We start from the raw sequence: 22,322 nt of genomic DNA on the forward strand, positions 1-22,322 counted from the left end.
ACCCACAAGACCAAGTTTACACTTCACGTCGGACCCAATCTATGCACCGGTGGCTGCAAAAGCTCAACCCTCTTCAAAAACCTCACATCATCCAGATGTGAGGCCAATGACCTTTTCCCTGGAGTATACTTCTGAACCCGCAAGGAATTGTAAACTAAGCCCTTGAAAATCACGAGCTCAGAGTATCCTTTTTGTTGCAAGCGCCTGCTCTCAAAAGTCAAGTCACGAGACAAAAGTGATCTGCCCAATCCGAGAAAATAGGATCTTACCTTAACAGCCCCTGCAAATGAGCCAATCTCAGGGACTCGTTGATTGTGCGCTGAACCAGATCCATGAACCACAGATGATGCAGCCTCTCTGGCACCACCAGTACCACCTGGCCCGGATGCATCTCGAAGCGCCTAAACGCACGACCCATTAGCAATCATGGAAGGAACACGTACAGCTGGATCCTTGTCTGCCATGGAAGAACCCAAGCGTCTATGCCCTCGGCTGCGATCTATTGTCTGCGACTAAAGAAACTTGCTGCCTTGGCATTTCTCCTTGACGCCATCAGATCCAGACGAGGACTGCCCCAACGAGACTGGATATGGCCGAAGGCCTCCTCTGACAGCTCCCATTCTCCTGGGTCCACCTGTTGCCTGCTCAAATAGTCCGCCTGTACATTGTCCACTCCCGCAACATGTGAAGTGGCTATCCCCTGCAAAATGTTGCTCCACCCAGGCAAGAAGGTCCTGGGCTCCTTGGGCAACCGCGCGACTCTTTGCTCCCACTTGCCGATTGATATAAGCCACCATTGTCACATTGTCCAAAAACACTCTGGCCATTCGACCTTGGACTTGTGGAAGGAATTCCACCAACGCCCTGCACACTGCTCTTGTTTCCAAGCGATTGATAGACCAGGATGCTTCCACTGGCAACCACAGCCCTTGGGCCAGCCATTCTTGACAGATCGCTCCCCCAACTCTTGAGGCTGGTATCCGTGATCCCTATAACCCAGTCCAGAACCTCCGGGCCCATCTCTTTCTCCAAAATGGGCTGAGACAGCCACCACGAGAGACTGGACCTGGAAGTATCCTGCAGCAGTAAAGCCCGATGAAACTTCTCAGACAACGGATTACAGCGTGACAGCATTGCCTCCTGTAGAGGGGCGCATGTGGGTAAAAGCCCATGGCACCAAATTCGATGTAGATGCCATTGAACTCAGGACCTGAAGATAATCCCAAGCCCTGGGCACTGGCATCCGCAAAATCCGCACCACCTGGGATTGTGACTTCAGAATCCTTTCCGAGGTGAGAAACACTCTGCCCAGCTGAATATTGAACTTCGCCCACAAGTATTCCAGCATCTGGGTAGGGCTCAGGTGACTCTTCGCCAAATTCACCACCCAGCTCAAGGACTGCAGCACATCCAGCATCGTGCGCACAGATTGCTGGCATACATCCTCCAATTTCTCTCAGATAAGCCAATCATCCAGATAAGTATGACCTAGGATCCCCTCCCTGAGGAGAAACGCTGCCACCACCACCATCACCTTTGAGAACATACGAGGTGCAGTCGCCAAACCGAACAGGAGGGTCCAAAACTGGAGAAGTTACCCCAGAACCATAGCATGAAGAAAACTTTGATGTTCTTCCTGACAGGATATGTGCAGATAGGCTTCCGTCAAGTCCAGCGAGGCCAAAAAACTCCATGACAAACTGCCGCTATCACCATCCGCAACATTTCCATACGAAAAAACAGGGAACTCGTAGTATCACATTCCACTTTTTACAGATCAAGAATGGAATGAAAAGCTCCTTCCTTTTTTGGCATGACACAATCAATCGAGTACCTCCCGCGACCGAGCTCTCTGGCTGCCTCAGGTCCTATCGTGCCAGCAGCTGAAGGAGACATAACATGTCCTGAATCACTGCTTGCTTGCCTCAGACAATGCAATGAGACACCACAAAAGCTTCCATGATGGGGGCGAAAAGATTCTAAAGCACAGCCACCCTTTATTACCTCTAGGACCCATTGGTCTGAGGTAATCCTGGTCCACTGTGACAGACATCCTTCCACAGCCATCGCGAGAGAGAGTGAACCAGCCTGGCTTCATTGGGAAACCGTACCACCACCAGCCCCCTGGTCGGAGCCCTCTCAGGGAATTCTACAGGTGCCTCGAAAGGACTGCTGCCTACGGGACCACTGGTTCTGCCTCAAAGACAATGCAGAACCCTTATTGGAACAAAAACCGCTGCAACTGGAGAGCTGGGCGAGCAGGGACATGCCCCTTAAGGCAGCGGCTGTTGAGCTGCGAAACTCGGCCTGAGTCGGGCATTTTATGACTACGTCTCTGCTTTAACAAACATTGAAAAAGATCAAGGCATCTATCTTTGTGTTTTCCACATATCAGCTGACCAATTCTGTAACCACAGCAGACGTCGCATCGAGACCACTGTGGCCATATTCCTGGAAAAAGTCCAGCTCAAGTCAAAGCGTGTCAGCTTCATATGCAGTCCTGGCCTCCCCCTGAGTTGCCTGGCTATTAACCCCAACATAAACAGGCCCTCTGCATCAGACTTCCTCAGATTGCTGCTCACAGGCTCAGCGCCAAGACTTCAAACATCCTCTCCCGATGAGTCTCTAGCTTACAGTCCTGTGCATCCTTTAATGCTGCCAAACCCGTAAGCAGAATGGTCACCCTGTTAGTGACCCCTGTGACCAGCAGCTGCAGGATATCCTCCATGAGGGGATACAACTTTGCTTCGGCTCTAGCCACCTTGGGCCACACTTCTGGGAAGTCCCATTCCTGGTTCACCAGCTTCTTGATTCTTTTAGGCTCCTCGGTCCAATCAAAACTGGATCCAACCCGTCATTGTCCAACTTTTCCTGGACCACATTAATTAATATCCATTTCCTTCCAAACATGGGAATTCAGGGATCTCAACTCCTCCTTATGGAACAGATGAACCATCTACGGGCCATCTCCCTCCGTTATCGGAACCTCTTCCGGATCAGCCATGTCCTTATCCCCGTCCTGATCAACATCCGCCATGAGATCTGCTGGGTCATCCTGATCCACCCTGGACCAACTCCAAGACCATCCTTCCAGGTCATCCAGGTCTGAATCATCTGAGCCGCGAGGCCCCTCAGGATGGTCCCGACCCAGCCGGCGAAGGGGGTTCCTGACCCCCAGTCTCTTTGCAGCAGGACGAGACAGCTGGCAGAAATGCCCTTTTATAGCCAGTGCTTTTCCTGGTTAAAAAGGCCTCATGCATAAGCAGGAAAAATTCTGAGGAAAACTCCCCTTTATCCTCTCCCCTGCCTGGCCCAGAGCTCACATCTCTGCAACCCCCCCCCCCCCGACAGTATCATCAGAGACAATGGGGGAGGGGAGTCCCTGGGCTTCCAGGAGTCTGTCACCTTCTGAGCTGTAGCCCTTCTCCTACTGTTTAGGCTCCCAGTATTGATCCTGACAGGGACCTGGGAACCTGTGGCTCTCCTACCAGCCTTGTCGTCCCCCCCCCCCCCACCAGAGGGCCCCTCCCCTCCAGAAAACAAATCAAGAGATAGCGCCGCTGCATTCAGCTGTCCTCAAGCTAGGCCACCGGCCCGACAAGCTTTCCTGCGCTGGGAAACCACTGTCGGCGAAATCTTGTCGCCATGCGGCCGGACCTGCTGCAGAGGAACAGAAGCCGCGTGGATCCTGGCGCGCGCGCGGGAGAGGAGGGGGGAACACTGCCCAACACAGCCTCCAGCTCCCCGAACAGCCCAAAGCCACAAAGAGAGGCGCTACACTGCTCCCTTCCCCAGCCTGGACCTACCCCAATGATCAAACCAGAAACAGCCCGAGTCGTTGCTGCTATAAGAAAAATATAACACTTTTTTTATTTACTTTCAAAGAAACAGCAGCCACGGCAGGAATGGATTAATAGCACTGTGTGCACTACCAGTCACTAGCCTGAGCAGGCTTCAAACTCTTACCCAAACGAGCCCGGGTGCGCGGACCCTGCATCTGACTCCGGAGCTCAGGCCGCAGGTGGAACTTCTTTGCCTCATCCACCAAGTCCCTGCACTGCAAGCTGCATCGAATCAAAGGCTTGGGGAGGGGGGAGGATAAAAAAAAAAGAACCAAAAACATGTAAGTTTAGTTTCTCTGCGAATCATTTAAGCACAGTGAAAATAGATCGGCCTCCATGTACCGGAAGAAGGGCTGAGCAGAAGAAGCAAGGGGAAGGGAATGAGCAGCTGAACCAGAGTAGGAGGGGTATCTACAGCTCCTGTTATGCAACTGCGCCTGAAGTTTAATTAAAGACATGCTCTGATGGAAAACTGAAGCTGCCGAGGAGAATTCAGCTGGCAGTGGGTGTGGGACACTGCACAAGGCTTAGCGCTGTGGCAATGAGTGGGGGACCCCTAAGGCCAAGGGTACTGGAGGGGGCTCGGCTTGGTGGCAGTGGGTGTGGGACCCCCCATGGCACTTTTGTACTGGGGAGGGATTAGCTTTGGGGCATGAAATGTGGATCCCAGAGGGCTCGTCAGGACAGGTGTTACCGACAAGAAACGTTAGGAGGGATGACGAGGTTGGAATCGGAATAGGGTGAGGTGGGAGAAATTGAGAGAGCTGCAAAGTGGTGATTGTTAGCATTTTTAACTGTAATTGTATGCGATACAGATCCCTCTTTTGTTTGAATATGTTGATTGTAATTCGGTCTGGGCTGATAATGATTACACACACACACACACACACACACACACACACACATCCTATCAGCACAATATTTAGGACAAAGACGAAGGAATCAGAGGGCTGCAGAGGACTGGACTTGAGAAAAGTGCCAGCATACCTCGGTGTCTATCACATCGGTGATATATCGCGGCGTGAGCAGCGGCATGCGCACATACTGCAGAAGCTGCGGCAGTGACTCCTCGCGCTCCTCCTTCAACTGCTTCACCCAGCTGACCACGGCTTCAAACACAGGCTCTTCCGAGTCCACCTGGGAGACACGACACACCGTGAACCCAGAGAAGCCAACATAAGAACACAAATGCATGAGCATTCATGGGACAGAAAAGTATCTGAGAATATGAAGGTGAGGAGACATGAACAAACATGAGAAGGGCGGAGAAAGGAGAACCTGTGGTAACATCAGATATTCCAGGACTGGCACACAAACTGCTCAGTGACAGAAAACTGCGAAGCATCAGCACAGAAGGTCTTTTCTGCAGTGCATACATAGACACCAAGAGATGAAATCAGAGATGAGGAAACTGTGACAGAAAAGAGACTCAACTGTCTTGGATGCATGCCGATCTGACTGAAAATCTTCCAAGTCCACCTCTACCTGACACCCTCTGGGCTCCAGAAGGAAGCACAATGTAAGCATTAAAGAGAGCTCTCGTGGTAAATCTGGGGGTTCATGGATCATCACACATAATCCAATGTTGGCAGCAAGTATCTCTCCACTCAGTTGGACCACTAAAGTCCCTTTGCATCTAATTCCACACATGCTTCAAGTTTGACACCGTTTTGGCTTTTACCACCCTCTCAGTGAACAGCATTTTCTCACATTCCTGTTGAGTGTCCCTACAGAAGAACGGAAGAGGTGCTATCCTAGATCAGACCAATGGTTCATCAAGCTCAGCATCTAATCTGCACGCGCGTGTTATAAAATCGGGCGCCATGCGTGTGCGCAACTTTATAAAATCTACCCCACTCTGTTTCTCTCGTGTACTAGAATGTCAGCGAGGTAAGTGCCAAAACGGATGTGACAAATGCACATCCCTAATGTCCACATGTTCTCCAGGAACTTATGCAAACCTTTTTAAAACCTGCTATACCTATTAACCATGACCGCATTCTCCAGCAAGAAATTTTACAGTTTACTTTTATGCCGACTGAAAACGTACTCTCTTAAATGTGCTTTATATCTGCTACCAGTTGCTTCGTGCAGTGTTCAGAGCACGATTTGAAAGAGCAAATAGCTGTTCCCTATCATTCATGATTTTATAAGCACCATCATGTTCCTTTGACTTTTCCAAGCTGAAGCAGCCCGATCTGCTCAGCCTCTCTTTCCATCCCTTTTACAGGGTGCATACCTTCTTCTGATCCTCCTGGTCACCAAAGCTGTCCTCCCCTTTAATTCTTACTATTCCCTTCCAGCCTTCTCCTGCTAACTTTTCACATCTCCATCCTTCCATGACTATTTGTGGTACATCCAAACTCAAAGAGAGGAAGCAAGGCAAGGAGCACTACCCTTCACATCTAAAATTAACCCATTTGGGACACCATCTTAGAGAAACTGAGAATACCAGAACAAGTGGATCAAAAGGCAAGACAGTGAGGCTGTCTGCTGCCTGCCTGCTCCTCCTTCCTCACTCCTCTCCTGACCTGTCACCTTCCTTTTCTTAGGTCTCATCACCTGGATCTCGTCACACTTGATGAGCTTCTCCACCTCTGTCTGCTGCAGGAGAATGAATTCTTCATGTTGTACGACCTCTGGAAAGTGTTTCTGACTGAAGACCTCTGCTGCCTGCATCAGGTCCACACAGTTGTGTGTCTCTGCAAAATCACGAATGCCCAGACAGTTGGTTGGGTCCAGCTGACTCTCCAAGAACTCGCAACATGCTTGTTTCACACCTAAGAGAAAAACCATCGGAAAGGAAAAACTATCATGAGAAGGAATTAGTCGAGGACAATGCCAGGCACAGAACCTCCCAGTAACCACCTTGCATGGCCCCCTTCCAATTCAGGCCTGCGAGAAACTCCCAGACACTACCCCATACAGCCTCATTCTAGCCCCTGGGGTGAGAGGGATTTCCCAGGAGCCACCCTACATGGTCCCCATTCTAACCCAGAGGGAAGGGGAACTCCCAGGAAACTGACATACTGTATTTCCAGAAGGTGAAGGCCTAGTTTAACCAGGTCCCCTGAGTTGCGTGATATTATCCAGGAGAGTTGAATCTGATTTTGTTTCATCTTATCTACTTGCCTGCTGGATTTAACTGGAATTTTGTTTTACTTCCATTTTGTTATGTGTTATTTAGTTTTGTATGTTGTTTTTCTTTTTATGTAAGCTGGTATGGGCATATTTTGGGGATTATCAGGCAACACATTTATTAACACACACTTATACAAATATAAATCTAAAATGAATGAAAATCCCCCACAGCTGCCGTCCTAACTCAGGGGTGAATGTTTATGCCTATATATAGCGGATTTGTTTGTTTTTCACTTCATTAGATCTGGCCCAATAGTTTGTGAGATACACTCTCAAGCAGAAGTTCTGAATATAGGAAGCGACTTCCAGCTGTAAAGCATCCCTGCGCTTACCTTTCAGCTGCAGCAGGCAAGCTGCAGGTAGCAGTTCCTGCACATTTTCCACAGTCACATGAACAGTTTCTGTATATACAAAGTCCAGGAGGATCTCCATGGTGGAGGAGGTCAGGCCTTGGATATCAACATAAGACTTCCCCTTCTCGGAAAGCTGGAAAAAGCACACCAGTCGTATGAAGGTTTACTTCTGGGGATGCCAAAACTGCATCACATGTGCAGACATACTTGGCATAGGGAGCAAAGCGACAGACTACGGGGAGGGGGGGGGGGGGGGGCTGGACAGGGACAGGTATCATTCAGGAGGTTATCGCTATTATCCTTATCCTCATTTATTACATGGGGGCTCTCTCGTCCCTACAGCTCTGCCCTATCCTTTCCCCCCTGATTACTGCCTTTATCTTCCTCTCTTATCTCACAGTTTTCTCCACCCATTTCAAAAGGCCCCCACCAAAGACACAGCCAGCTGCATTAAGGCAAGCTTGCTCTGTAAGCTTTTGCAATGCCACCCGTATCCCTACCTACCTCACTGGTGAACATTGCACAGAAGTAGTCGCTGCAGGCGGCCAGAACGATGCGATGGGCAGGGAAGTCCTTCAGGTCCACGCGTAGGGTGACATCACAGAGCGTGTGGCTCTTGCGCAGTGAATTCATGGCATTCAGGATGGACTTGGCATGAGAGTTGGTCATTATGTCTTTCGGGGCCATCGTGTCTTGATTGTAGACACAGGAAGGCAGGAGTAAGGGAGCTCATGCAGAAAGTCGGCCTGCATCCCAAAAGAGGAAAGCGCCACAGAATGAAGTTCAAACATCCTGTTCAAAGTCAGGGTTTTCAGATATGGTCAACAATGAATATTCATCTGACACAGGAACATACATTTGATCCCAGGACAGAATCATCTTCACATTTTGGTTACCCTGAGAATCAGATTTATTGGGGCCATTCAAGGACTGGATTTGGGAACCACTGTCAAGTATATGCAAAAGGTATCTCGAACACTCCTGGTGGATATCCTGGCACTTAGATCTGTGGGGAGGACATTTGAGAAACAGCATAACTCCATGCCAGCAACCAGGAAAGTAGCTTCAGTTCCCAAAAGCATGAATACTGAACGAGCAGGTCTCTCTCCGCTACTGGCAGAGCTCAAACAAATGATGTACTCAACAGGGGTGAACTCTGAAAAGGTTTCAGTGTGCAGAAGGTGAAATTTAAACTTACCTGAATTTCCTTTAGTCCTGCCACACCAGTGCATTATGCCCTCCTGCCAGCAGATGGAGACAGAATTAAAAAAAAAAAAAGCTCAAAGCTGATTTCACTCCCCCCTAGAAAGATCTGGTGCTACCTTCAGCTTTTCAGTATCCTATGTCAAAACTAAGACAACCAAAGGCATTTATTTATTGTAGTTTCCAAATCACCATCACAAGAAAAACACGATACAGCTAAAAACCTTTAATCCATGGTAATTAACCCGGGACTAAGAATCCCTACACCAAGCTCACAATCAGGCCAACTGCCTTCAGAGTAAACAATAACATACTTGCTGTTAGATTTCTGAACTTAGACTGCCAACCCTTGATCGCTGCAACTTTCTTGGGTGGGTTCTGGACTAAAGAAAAGAAAATTAACAGGTAAGTTTAAATTTCACTTTCATTATCATGCAAGCCAGAGTAGTCCTGACAAATGGGCCTTACCAAAGCTTCACCCAGATCAGGTGGGAGGAAGCCACGATATTTCTCAGGACTCCTGCATCCAAGGCATAATCTCTCCCAGCTTGCCCACCTCCATTGAGGTGCTTAGAGCAGGGATGCAATGGAGATAAGGGTGTTGCCTTGCTGTTGTCTTCTGGAAAGAGATTCTGACTCTTGCACCATTGTCCAGTGGGGTCACTGGTCCTCCGAGACCTGTAAATTCTTGCTGAAATGGGCCAAGCTACTCTTCTCCTTGATTCCTCCTGAAATTGATGCATTTGAAACCACTATGCTTTAACAGGATACGTTAGTAGATCAAAGAACTATCCAGGAAGAAAGTGGATCTCAAAAGTAGCCTAGAACGGATGAAGTGGTCATCCCTGTCCCGGCCAACAATGCCCGATTCCCTCACCCTTGTAAAGTAATAAAAATCCGATTCCAACAGAAGTGAAACACTCCCCTTGAAAAAGGGAGCTTACTGGGTGCAGAGAGGCTCTTTCCTTTAAAGAAGGCGACTGACTACAACAAGACTGAAAGAGATGCTACCCTGCAAAGCCACGAAAGGAAGCTACATCCCTTCCAAGTCAAGAAGATCTCTTGCAGCGGAGGATTTTATTCTTTAATCCTTGGAAGAAAGTATCTAATATGAGACAGTAGTGAGAGAGCTTCCGTGACTGTCTCCTTCAGGAAGCCAGTGCGGCTGACAAAAAGCTGGCCAGGTTTGTACTTTAATTTCTGGCAGCCAGTGCGGCTGACAAAAAGCTGGCCAGGTTTGTACTTTAATTTCTGGCAGCCACTGGCTAAGGAGCCGGGGCTCATGAATCGGGCTCAGCTGGCTTGCTTCTGGCATCAGGGCAACTGAGCAAGTTCCAGAAGGGTGGAGAAAGAATTGGCCACCTGCAAGGCTGTAAATCACCTCCTTATTTATATTCTGCTTTTCAGTACTTCAAAGCAGGAAACATTGAGGTACTGTGGGTAATTCCTTTTCTCCATAGGGGTTTACAATCTGACAGACCGATGCAGAAAGGGGCATTCAGTTGAATGCACCTTTCTGCCTGCACTTCAATGTGCATTTTCTGTGCACAATCTTACTGCTGACGCAGCAAGAAGTTTTGCACACAGAAAATGTGTGTTTCCAATCGAAAGTCATGTTTAGCGCCTTCACACAGAAATCCCATGCCAGTGAGGGCATTAAGCAGTACTCCCCAATGCAGAAAGACTGCATCTGGCCAGAACGCTTTTCTTATCTCCTGGTCAAAGCTGGAGTTAAGTTTCCTGCACTATGAAAAAAAAATAGTTTAAAAGTTTAAAATAAAAAGTTTAAAATTAGTCAGAAACTCTCCTGGTAAGTGCCGGCAGCCACCGATGTAGCCGTCTTATCTGGCAGCAGGAAGCAGCCGCCAGATAGCTGCATAAGTCAGTATTTATCTGTCTATATGGCAGTTTGCCACTACTTAGCCAGATAAAGTACTTATCCGGCTAAGTAACGTGACCTGCAACAGTTAGCTGTACAAGTACTGACTTATGCAGCTATCTGGCAGCTGCTTCTCACTGTCAGATAGACAGATAAATCAGAATTTATCTGGCTAAGTGGCGGTAGCCTCTCTTCCTGAGTTAAAATATTTTAAAGGTTACGTGCATTTTTTTTTAACTCGCGATGTATTAACATAGCAATGGCTTACTACACAGAGAGCTAAAAATAATAATAATCTGGGTGTTACAAACCAGCACACATTGTATTATCGCCAAGATTACTTATTAGCCTATAAAGTTCTACCTATGGCAACCCAGACAAGTGCCAACATGGAGAAATGGGGATAATCTACCGGACTGAAGACTTGCGCCCTTGGCACAAGGCAGATCATGAACACTTTTTGGCCTGTCTAGTGCTTGAAGACAGACCCTGCATAATGGCAGAACACAAAATAAACTGCAAAGGAAACTGCAACCACAAATAGCAAGAAAAAAAAAATTAGTGACCTGGTCATAACAGCAGAAATGGAAAAAGCCATCAAGAATATGAAGACTGGCAAGGCTACGGAACAACTAAAGGAAAATAATTCGAACCAGCAAGAAGTATCTTCATGAAAGCTTGGATTCTTTCCTTCACCCGTTTACAACTACCCTGAAGCTCTGCATTTTGTTGCCTCTCTTATTCAGATTAATGCATTCATTTGTGACATACCTGGCCACATTTTCAGCTTCGAGGCTCTTGGAGTACTATGACGTCACACTATACATCACAGAAAACGTAAACATTCTATGACGTCACATGCCTGCATTATTTAAAGGGGGTGTAGCCCAAACTTTTATGACTGGATAACTTAACATTATGCTATAGTTCTCCCCCTCCTCTCCCGGAATCGATTCAGCAATTATTTAAAAACATTGGGGTTCGTGAACCTGTCTTTTTACGTAAATTGCGGAACCGGTTCCATACAACATACCGTCCCGGGGCAGCGCAGGAATTCCTTGGGCCGCCCGACCGAGCCTCGGACGCATCAGAAGGGTTTTCAGGTACCAAGTCTAAACCTCTCCCGCAGAAGTCAAGCCATAAACTCTGAATAGCGAACAGTGGTGCCGCCACCGTTCTCACACCAGGGCCAGGCACAGTACGAAGCGCTCCACCGCCATCTCTCCCCCACCACAACCTCACCAGTCACCGCGCCCGCGCAGCCCAATGACGTAATCATAGAGCCCAGCTCCCCTTCCTGAGTGCCGTACATGACGCATTCCCTAGCTCGAGACGGAGGGCGAGCAAGCTGACGACGGCGGGGGCGATGCCCACCGCGTGACGCTTCCAGCTCCCAACCAATCGCCAACAGCAAGGACAGAACAGCGCACAAAGCTCCGCCTCTATCCCGGAAGGTCTCGGGCTATCGCCATGGAGATGGGTTGACTTTGCACCCGCGGCTCTCCATTCCACCTTGCGTGATTCCGGCTGTTGGCATGGGGAAGTTCATTACAAGTCACAGCAGTGTTAAATTTTCCTGCTCCGGGGGGGCGACAGCTCTGGCTCTTGACGGGCTGAGACATTTTATTAGCCGGAGGTTAGATCCTCTTGAGTTGGCAATGGTCGTTAGAGCATCCTGTCCCAGTGGGGTCATTTATTTATTTATTTAATTGGTTTTTATATACCGCCGCTCATCAGAAAGCGTTCTTCCCTTCCGCGCCTGTACGGTACAGACTCTGCAAAAGGCCTAGAATGGATCATATGTCACTCACCGTTTTTAGAGTTAGGGTATTTATTTTATTATTCATTTACGTTTAATATTCCACTTTTTACCATGAATGTCCTCAAAGTAGATTACAACAGTATTATATCAACAACACTGGTTGAGGCTCTCTATATTTAATGACAGATGCATAAGTTGGTTTGTTGTTTCTAGAGGTACAGGAATACTTCTGTGGTAACTAGGTTGTTGGGCATGCTTGGCTAAAAAGCTGTGCTTTATAACTTTCTTCCTAAAGGTAGTTGGACTCAGGCCCAGGTCTAGGCCTAGGCAACATCAGCAGTTGCCTATGATGCCAAATCCTCAGGCCAAGGAGGAGCCTTCTCCAGTCATTCTCTTCAAAGTGGCACTGGTACAGTCTGGTGCGGGGACACCTACACTCTATATGAAACCTTCTGCGCTTCCTAAAAATATTTTTAAACTAAACTAGATGAACAAATAAGACTTAATGTAAAATCATCAGATCCATTGTTGAGTGTAGGTTTTGAAATTAAAGTTTTAATTCAGAATATACCTTCATTTACACAAGATCTATGTGAAAAAATTGAAAAACATTTTTCTACCGTGACTGAGCAATATATTGTTCTTGATTGGAGCTTCATGAAGAATAAGACCCTGCCGCAACAGATCCCTGTGTGCTAGAAGCCGAAGGGGCAATTATGCCAGGAGGCACCGCAGATCCGCAGTCCCCCTGGGCCAATCTGGAGCAACCAAGAGCACCAACCTTCTACGGCACTTGATCCTTCAGACTAATCCGCCCAATATGGGCCATGGAGGAAAGGCATACAGCAACTTCTCTTCCGGCCACTCCTGCACCAAGGCATCGATCGTCAATGACTTTGGATCTCTCCTGTGACTGAAGAATCACAGAACTTTCACATTGCAAGATGTTGCCAGCAGGTCTAGAAATGGAAGACCCCCAGCGATCCAGAATCAGCTGAAACACCTCATTTGATAGCACCCATTCCCTGTACGTACCTGGATCAGTCCAGACACCTGGGTTGTGACTCCGCACCAGCAGATGGAGACAGAGCAAGACCTGTCAGGCTCCCCTACATATAGTAAGGCGCCACTCACAGCCCCTCAAGTCTTACTCTGTCTCCAGCAGATGGGGCAGGTTCAGCCACAGCATCTGGGATCCCTGGGTAGCAGTCAGGAATTTTTGTTGTGGTGAGAAGTTTCAAAATAAATAAAGAAAGAAAGAAGACAAGAAGGAAAATAAAGTAAAGTAAGAGACTCCCTCGTCCTGGGAGTCTCCCAGGGGGGTTGGAAGGTTCTGAGGGGACCATACCCCCCTGGTTGAGGCCGCTGCTAAGGGTCGAGGACCCAGCCTTCTTCTGGTAGCAGCATCGGGGGTGACACCGGGGAGCCCGGTTCACTCGCCCCCGCTGGAGCAGGAGGATCAGGACCAGGGACAGCGGCGGCAAGTAGAGAAACCCCCCCCCCCCCCAAAAAAACCAAAGTATTATGTGTTTTTGATCTTAGCCTCGCCGACTCTGCGTACTTTGTTGTCGTCCTTTTCGCCGGTCGGGGCATTTAATTATTCTTAGTTCTACTCTGCTTTTGGCGCGTCGGCGGGGCGGCGGATGCCGAGAGGATCTTCTTGCCGCGCTTGCAGCTCGGCGTGCACGCGGGTGTCACGCGATGGCATCTGTTCGAATTGTGTTTCGGGCGGTGAGGCGGCGATTCACACCACTTACGGGCCAGTTTCTCAAACTCGCTCCCAAACAAGAGCGAGCCTTTAAAGGGCAATTTCGTGAGGTTAGTCTTTGAGGTCGCATCGGCTGACCAATTCCTCAGCCATAACAGACACCTGGGCACTATTACTGAAGCCACCCCTCTGGCTGAGATGTGGACCAAATTGCAGCCTGCATCTGCAAAGGCGGCTGCCACTGGTTCCATAACTGCCCTAGAATGCAACCCAGAGTCATCAATCTCTTGAGAGAGAAGTAAAGAGCAGCAAGCCACCAGAGAACAAGAAACTATTTGCAAAGTCATTGCCACTGCTTCAAATGCCTGCTTAAGGATAGTTTCAATCCTTCTACGGTATCGTACATCCTTCAAGGCCGCTCCTCCCTCTACAGGGATAGTCGTCCGTTTGGGGACTGCACATACAAGTGCATCCACCTTCAGAAAACGTAAATGCTCTCTCACCACTGGATCCAGAGGGTACAGGCCTTCCAAAATCCAACCTCCTTTGAAATTAGCCTCCGAGTCACCCCATGCAAAATAATCAATTCTTGAATGGCCGCCATCACAGGGAAAAAACAAAAGGATTTACACAGAGAAACCAAAATGGGATTTTTCTTTGGCTCAGACATGGAATCTGCTCCAGGTACTCCCAGCATTTTCAAGGTCTGGGAAATAAGGGCCAGCAGTTCATCTCTATGAAAGAACCATAGCATAATACTATATAGCTCTAATCCTGGAGGAATTTCACCATCCAAAAGAGAGTCAGGATCGGTGTCCTCATCCATGCCAACCGGATCGCCATCGGGCAGTCCCGCTGGCGCCCTAGGAGTACTCCAGTGCTTAACAGTAGGTCCTGGCAAAGCTTGCACCTGCAACTTTACCCTGGGAGCATGGGATGGGGCTGAGGACCGCGCCTGAAGAAAGGATTGCAATCTCTGGAAAAAGTCTATCCATCAAAATGTAGAAGTATCCAGACCAGGAGGTAGTCGAGGCGTTGTCACTAAGCTACCTTCCACTGCTGAAGAACCCGTTAGAGGAGCTCCAAATCAGGCGCCCCTGAAACGTATTTACCCAGACCTACATCCAGCTGGGAAGAATCGGGCTTAGTGAAATCAAAGGAAGATCTCCCCGAGCCTCCAAACAGCACTGGCCAAGTCAGCAGGCATTCCTGGTTGAGATGCCCGAATAGGACAGGCAATGCAAAGAGAAAGGCGCTTAGGTTTCTTAGATAAAGGGACCATTGGACCAGCAGCATGCTGACCAGTGGCCGGAGGCATGTCTAGCTGCTTTTCTCTTCTTTTTTAAGGATGACCAAATAAATTCTAGGCATTCCACGCCTAGGTGTCTCTTGCCATAAAAAGCTTAAGTGCACTGCAACACTCAACTTTTGCACACAGGTAAGTGGACGGCCACTTAAGGCGCCGCTTAACTCAGATGCACAGACTACTAGGCCTGCCTAAATGTCCAAAAAACTGGATGCAAAACTTGGTCACATAGCTAGCCACAATTACCAAACTGACAATCCTGTAGAGGGCAGCCTAAAGAAAGTGTGCGAAACACTGTTGAGGCCCACCACGTGGTGTGCAGCAAAAAAGCCTCAGAGTGGGCCTAGCCAGAGGCTGCTCAACCCGCCAGGCTGTCGGAACAGTTCACGGAGACCGGGGACAGGAGGAAGCCCTACACAAAAAAAAACCCTCCTCTTGTCTCTGTATTGTTTTTTCAACACTTACCTGAGCTCAGCCTTACCTGGCTGAGTACAGCTGCAGGGGAAGAAGGCATATGCCATCACTGCCACACTCTGCTTCCTGCTTAACAGCCAAGTCCAAGCTGGCTGAAAAACCAGCTACCAGTCCAAGGCATTCATCTGAGGGACCACGAAAATCACTTCAAGAAATCTTAACTGGTATCACCCGCAGGAGAGCGGGGCAAATTTATTTTCCTTATTTCTCCTTTTTTCAAATCGAAGCAATCCCCATAGGGAGATGCACATCCACCATCTGCTGGAGAAGGAGAATACTGGCAGGCAGATGTCACTGCAGGAGTATATATATTGTGACGTCAGTTTATTCCGTCTCCATCTACTGGTAGAGGTGCATAACCCACTTGATCTGGATTCGTCTGACTGGATACTAAAGAAATCATCAGTTTCCTTTCAGGCCCTTAGGTATACGAATGCTCTAAGCCTTTGTTTGCTAGAAGAGAAAATTCTTGCTTCATGTTGAGATGATCATAATTAATCTTCTAAATTTGGCCTTTACTAATAATTTTTGAGTTAGTTTCTACAGAAGAAACTTTTTTACACACAATCATTAATGTAAAAATAGAAAATGTTTGTGGAAAATTCTATGATCTACAACCCCCCCCCCAAGAAACATGGTAACAGAATGTAGATATTTTTGCAAGAAATCACTTAGATCAGCTAAATTGTTTGAAACACTGCCTCAGCAAGGCAGATAGATAAAAGGCATCTTCTTGAGACAGTTTCTTTCTGACCAAATAAACTAGAAAGCACACGGCCTCTTTTATTTTGACTAAGCTCCACGTGCAGGAGCTAACCCATGAGCTAAAGGCAGTCCATTTCTTGACCTTTTGGGTGAGATTCAGAACCTGCAAATCGGGGGGGTTAACACCCTGCCACTGGGAATACTGGCCATTAGCAAAAGTAGAGAATAAAACCTCAAAAAAACAAAACACCTTTTTGAGACCATTCTTTAAACATTACATTCTGCAAATGACTTATTAAGATTTGCCATAAGAAGCCAATTTGAATTTCTGTTATGTACAGTGGAGTTTGTTAGACATGACAGCCAACATAAGCTGATTTTTTCTGAAGGGTAATAGTTCCTTTTCTTTTGTATCCCAGCACACATTGGTGGTTTTTTTTTGCATTTCCTTTTGCCTGTTTCTTTTAGAAGATGTGCTTTTTGTCAAGAAGGACATCCACAAGAGATCAGGGCTGGAAGGCGAGGGGCATGGCCTAGTGGTTACAGCAGTGGACTAAGAGGGTGAATTCCACTTTCCCTACTGGCAGTCTGTAAACTTGGGCAAGTCCCGTTATTTCCTGTTGCCTCAGGTACCCACACAGACTGTAAGGTCTTTGAGGAAGAGATTTGGTGTACCTGAATTCTTAAAAATGCTGTAAGCTGCCCTGAGCAAATTAGTAATGTTTTATCTGGCAGAGGAAGAGACTACAAGGTGATTAAAAATACATATAGGGTCAATTTGTGGATTAGTCAGACAATATTTTTACAGTGGATGATATGGAAAAAGAGTGGCTAAAAAATGGACATTTAAGATGTTATAGATTACCTTCACTGTTATACATCCTCCTTAGGCTATGAAACATTCTTTGACATTTTAAATAGAAAGCTTGGAAATTTCATGTCTCTGCAGGAATATGAATGGATTATTAGTACAATTGGCTGCTGTAGATAACCAGAAAAACCAAACTTTTTATCAGTACAAAAATTCTGCAACCTCCCTCAACTTCGGATAACTAATTAGAGCTCTCCAGTGGCACTTGCATTCTCTCTTCCTCCTGCCATCTCTTTTGGGCGTAGCTGCTTCCCAGCTCCTCTGGGAACCAGCCTGTGTTGGGTTATAGTGTTATGGGCCTTCACTGGATATTTTCTTCAGCCAGGACCAGAAATGGTAGAACCCAGCCAAGGTGGACCCCAAGTCCAGCCACTAGGTGTCACCATTGCACAGTGATAGGGTCTTTCCTTATGCCCCCTTTGATTCAGTCTTGGGGGTGGGCTGCTAGCCCTGGGGTTGGGGATACTTTTCCCTTTTCTTCCATATACAAAAGGAATCATCCTCATGTCAATCTCACATATCCGGAATGGATTATAAAAGCATCCGTATTTAAAAAGAGAGTAGAAATACTACATAAAATACATTTGAGGGTGTAACAGCTGTGTAACCCCACGCATCACAAACAGACCTTAGGACACTGCTGGTATGGGAACATGTTTATTGGGCATGAGTACCGAGATCATTTGAAAATGCCCCACATTCCCCCTAAAACACTGAAAATTGTTATTCTTGTAATAAAGTCTCTGAATCAAGATACACTGTAACAGAGCAGGTTTGTTTCTAATCGGGTTTTTTAATGCTAAGTATTAAATATTAAATAGTCTCATTTTCTTTTATATTACCTTGCCAAGTGAAAAGGAAAAATTAAACATAAGATACAACTAAAATGTTAAATTATATACCACCCTCTGCACCTCACCCTTGACTTTTTCCCCTTGGCTATACAATACAGCAGAATGCCCCAGAGTTTGTGTCTGATAATACACACGCACACACACACACGCGCACACACATACACACAGACATATATACAGGTTGTTCAGAAATGTGCTAGGAACGGTGATCTGACAAACCCATTTATCTAGTAAATCAGTAGTAGTTGTGAAGCCAAGTTTTTGTGCATTCATCTCCTGGTTCGCTGGTATCCTAAAAGAGTCCGTGAAATCCCAAGCAGACGATTAAAAGAAAAAGATTATGCGTAGGACATTTCCAACTCCCACTGAAAGGATTCACTAGCCAGAAGGCATCGTTCCTGGGATGCAACTCTCCCCACAGTCAAAACAAAGGAAAATAAAATCTCTCTTAGAACCAGAGCCCAAGAATTTGGTCATTCTGCGAGTCAGCTAAAAAAATTCTCAGAGGTTTCCGAGTCTTCCTGTGAAGATGAGCCAGCACCTGGGCAGCAGCAGGAGCAAACAGCACCTTACAGAAGAGTGTCGTCGGTGCAGCCTCCTTCTAGTCCATATCGGAACTCCTGCAAGTTGGAGACGCCATAGAAGTGGATGAAAGCTGCAGCCACTACCAGCACATGGAAAATCTGATGGGACTGGAACTGTGAAATGGGAAAGAAGAGAGAGACCTTAAAAGCTGACCTGAGAATCACTTTACCGGCTCCTTTAATTGCACTTGTGTCAGTAATGGATCCTGCATCTTGGAATATGCTTCCTGATGATTTGAGACTTTTGGGAGCACTTTCAGGAAGAGAGTAAAAGCATCAATATTTGCACAGGGAGTTTGTAATGTCCGATAGATAGGTTTGTTGCTTGTATGCGAGTACTAGTTTTCTTGTACGCTGCCAAGAATGCAAGATACAGCAGGTCACACATGTTTTAAATAAATAGAGATGGGAAATGTCTGCTCTTAAGTTTGGATTTTTACAGGCGTGCACTGATCTGCACTCCTGACAGGATGCAAGAAATCCCCATGTTATGCCACAGGACTCTCTCTTCTCTTATATCTCCTACAGGGAGAATGGAAACAAACTGTGCATTGCTGCAATTCACAAGTTTTTAATTTAAAATAGAAATAAAAAAAAGTTGGGCTTCTTTAAAGTGGTCTTTTCCTTTCCCTTCCCGGCAGTGCCACAGAGAATGTTTTCAAGATGACAACTACCAAAATGTCTGTGTTAACTGCACGAAACAGCAGTTTCTACCCTTAACAGAGGACATGGGGGTAACTTGCATGGAGCAATAGTTACTACCCTTAACAGAATGGGGGTAACTCACACGGAGCGGCAGTTTCTACCCTTAACAGAAGGCATGGGGGTAACCCGCACGGAGCGGCAGTTTCTACCCTTAACAGACGGCATGGGGGTAACTTGCACGGAGCAGCAGTTACTACCCTTAACAGAAGGCATGGGGGTAACTTGCACGGAGCAGCAGTTACTGCCCTTAACAGAAGGAATCAGGGTAATCTGCACAGAGCAGCAGTTTCTACCTTTAACAGAGGGCATGGGGGTAACCTGCACAGAGCAGCAGTTTCTACCTTTAACAGAGGGCATGGGGGTAACCTGCATGGAGTGACATTTGTTCCCTAAGCAACTTGCAGGGCAAACAGAATGGACCATTTGGGTCTTTTTCTGTTGTCATTTACTCAAGTTCCCTCCCCAGGGCTCTGACCAGTCCAGTAATAAGAGCACAGCCCATGAACATACAGTCTTTAACAAATGTCTTCTCTCATTCTGGTTGGCTTATTGCTATGGGGAGAGTTCAAGAAGGAATTAATAATTAGGCTGGGATGGTGGAAAATAGGTAGGTTATTAGGTTTGGCCTCTACACTTTGTGAGAGAGGGTGGAGTTAAGGTTGTCCTTTTGCTAAAATGCATTTTGTATTCTGCTATGATATATTCAGATTTTTAAAATTTTTATTATTTAACTATAATAACGAGGGTCATTACCCCACGCTTGCATCACTGGTATGCAAACTGAGCTCTGCCCCATTCCCTGAACTCTCCAGCTCCGCCCTGCTCTCTGCATTGTCCATTCCTCTCTTCTACCACAAATGGAAATTGAGCTCCTACCCTCTCTGTCTGTACTGAACCACACAGTACACGCAAGCTCAGCCTGCACGCACTATTACCACACACTGCTTACACTTCACAGTGTTTCTCTGGCCTTGGATGGGCTCTTACTAATAGTATGTAATATAGTGCTGTGTATTAAGATGTTGCAAGCCACTCTGGGTCCTTTTTTAAGGAGAGTGGCATATGAATGTGGAATATGAAATGAGTGTTGCAAATTACAGTAAGATGTTGTGATCCATGAGTAGGGAATTTACTTTTAACGGCATATTACACTAAGCATGTCAACATTATGTAAGACAGCTTTAAGATGTGAGAAAACAAGTCTCTGCTCACCCAGATATCAAATTTTCCAGGGAAGAAGCGTTCTGGGATGCGGGCTGCATACAAGCCGGCACCTGTGATGTACATGACGGCCATCAGAAAAAACCAGCCCATCTGGCCCACAGTGGTAGCCTTCACAAAGCCCTCTGCAATGGTAAAATGAAGGGTGGGGACAATCCCGCTCAGGCCCAGGCCCAGAAACACACCTGTGGTAGAGAAGGGGGAAAAAAGGCATCAAACCAGAGCCTCGGGATTTTAATACCAGGCGACTGGCACTTTGCTAACAGATACCATTAAGTTGATGAGCTGATATTTTGCACTGCTGGATCACAATCCCCAACATATTGCTCCAGTCCAGGTATTTTACTTATTAAAATATTAATACCCCACCCATCTAACATTCTGGGCATTTCTTTTGGTGTACTTTTTTAGCATTGCAACCTAAAAAAACCCCAAATAGCTCATCACTAGTTAAGGCACAGACAAGAAGCTTGGCTAATTATCAGTTATTTCCTGCCACCTTAGTGTCTACCATCACAAGATTCTGTCTCCTTCAGCCTCGTGCCTCACTACACACTTTTACCTGCACAGTGCAACAATCCTGGGTTGGGCTTTTGTATCACCAATCACTTACCATGCTCTTCATTTATCTTGTGCTTACTCTGAAAGCCCAGTCATATCTGGTCCAGAAATAGTTAAGAGAGCACAGCTTTCTACTCATATTAACAGCAAAAAGGCCATAATCTTACAGTATAAACTTCAGGATCTTACAAATGGAGAAAACACTAAACTCTAGCAAGGGTTATAAAAAAAAAAAAAAATAAAATATATATACATACATATACACACACACACACACACAACACCACTTGTTTCAAAGGCCAACTGCCTGTGTTTTCCAGGACTGGACCCCAGGTTTCTTCCTTTGCAACCCGAAAGGAACTGGGCCATCAATGTAGTTTGTTATAAAATACAAACAGCTGTAAATTACCTGCTCTTGTTGGGCGGTGCTTGGGTGTTGCAAACCTATCCCACTGGGCCACAACAATAGCAGTGATCCCAAGCACACAGACAATGGAGAGATAGATGAGCCGAGGCTGAGGGGAGCAGTAGAAGGAGTAATATAGCCAGGGGACAAAGCTGCCCATAATCAGCAGTGCTATCCCAGAATAATCTAACCTGTAATACAAAAGGTAAGACAGATAAGCAATGTCCTTTCTGCCAATTCCCTACAGCCAAGCAGAGCCATCCCAGGCACAGCAGGCATTTTCCGATATCTGCAGGAGTCCCTGGATCTGCTCCTACCAACATGTGCATCAGAGTTCAACAAAAGTAGGAAAACCTACAGCACATCTAATGAAAAGAGAATTGTAGCCAAAAGTTGAGTGCACAGAATTATGAAGCAGGAGCTGCTGTTTCAATGAATTCATCTCCTGGAATTACCCAGGCCACTTACTTTGAAAATGTCCTGGAGACTTTTTCTGAATGGCAATAAACGGTGTGGAAAAGCCAGGAGAAGCTGAGGCAGAGAACGGCGCCCAGGAAGAACATGCCAAAGACCACCTTCTCCTGCAGGGGGGCCATGAAGTATATATTCGGCCTCAGCATGGTCAGAACGCCGAGGAACAGAAACAGCACGAAACCTGGTCCAAAAAACAGCAAGGTGTCAAAGGTTCTGCTCGGTTACTTTTTTTTTTTTTAATTCTACAATTTTTTTCTTGTTTGAACACCCAAC

At 46.7% G+C, this 22,322-nt stretch overlaps 2 protein-coding genes across 10 annotated transcripts in view; both read right to left on the reverse strand.

The window, feature by feature from the left end:
- The window catches only part of KLHL12 (kelch like family member 12), a 30,173-nt gene extending 18,473 nt beyond the window's left edge, over positions 1-11,700 (reverse strand). The window contains exons 1-9 of one of the 6 annotated variants that reach the window (XM_029572881.1): positions 11,452-11,700; positions 9,008-9,267; positions 8,854-8,922; positions 8,535-8,577; positions 7,841-8,082; positions 7,316-7,469; positions 6,405-6,622; positions 4,830-4,979; positions 3,967-4,081 (exon numbers count right to left, since the gene is read on the reverse strand). In XM_029572881.1, coding sequence (XP_029428741.1) covers positions 3,967-4,081; positions 4,830-4,979; positions 6,405-6,622; positions 7,316-7,469; positions 7,841-8,023 — 820 coding nt within the window. In that variant the 5' untranslated portion in view covers positions 8,024-8,082; positions 8,535-8,577; positions 8,854-8,922; positions 9,008-9,267; positions 11,452-11,700. The other 5 variants (XM_029572879.1, XM_029572880.1, XM_029572878.1 and 2 more) reach the window with 5 other exon arrangements.
- Positions 11,701-17,882: 6,182 nt separating this feature from the next.
- The window catches only part of ADIPOR1 (adiponectin receptor 1), a 38,381-nt gene continuing 33,941 nt past the window's right edge, over positions 17,883-22,322 (reverse strand). For 3 of the 4 annotated variants that reach the window (XM_029574147.1, XM_029574149.1, XM_029574150.1), the window contains 4 exons: positions 22,044-22,230; positions 21,579-21,766; positions 20,600-20,793; positions 18,659-18,796 (listed from right to left, as the gene is read on the reverse strand). In XM_029574147.1, the coding sequence (XP_029430007.1) occupies positions 18,668-18,796; positions 20,600-20,793; positions 21,579-21,766; positions 22,044-22,230 (698 nt within the window). In that variant the 3' untranslated portion in view covers positions 18,659-18,667. Of the gene's footprint in view, positions 18,797-20,599; positions 20,794-21,578; positions 21,767-22,043; positions 22,231-22,322 lie in introns of all 4 variants that reach the window. The other variant, XM_029574151.1, reaches the window with a different exon arrangement.

This window comes from Rhinatrema bivittatum, chromosome 12 (genome assembly GCF_901001135.1).
Source record: "Rhinatrema bivittatum chromosome 12, aRhiBiv1.1, whole genome shotgun sequence".
Lineage (NCBI taxonomy): Eukaryota > Metazoa > Chordata > Amphibia > Gymnophiona > Rhinatrematidae > Rhinatrema > Rhinatrema bivittatum.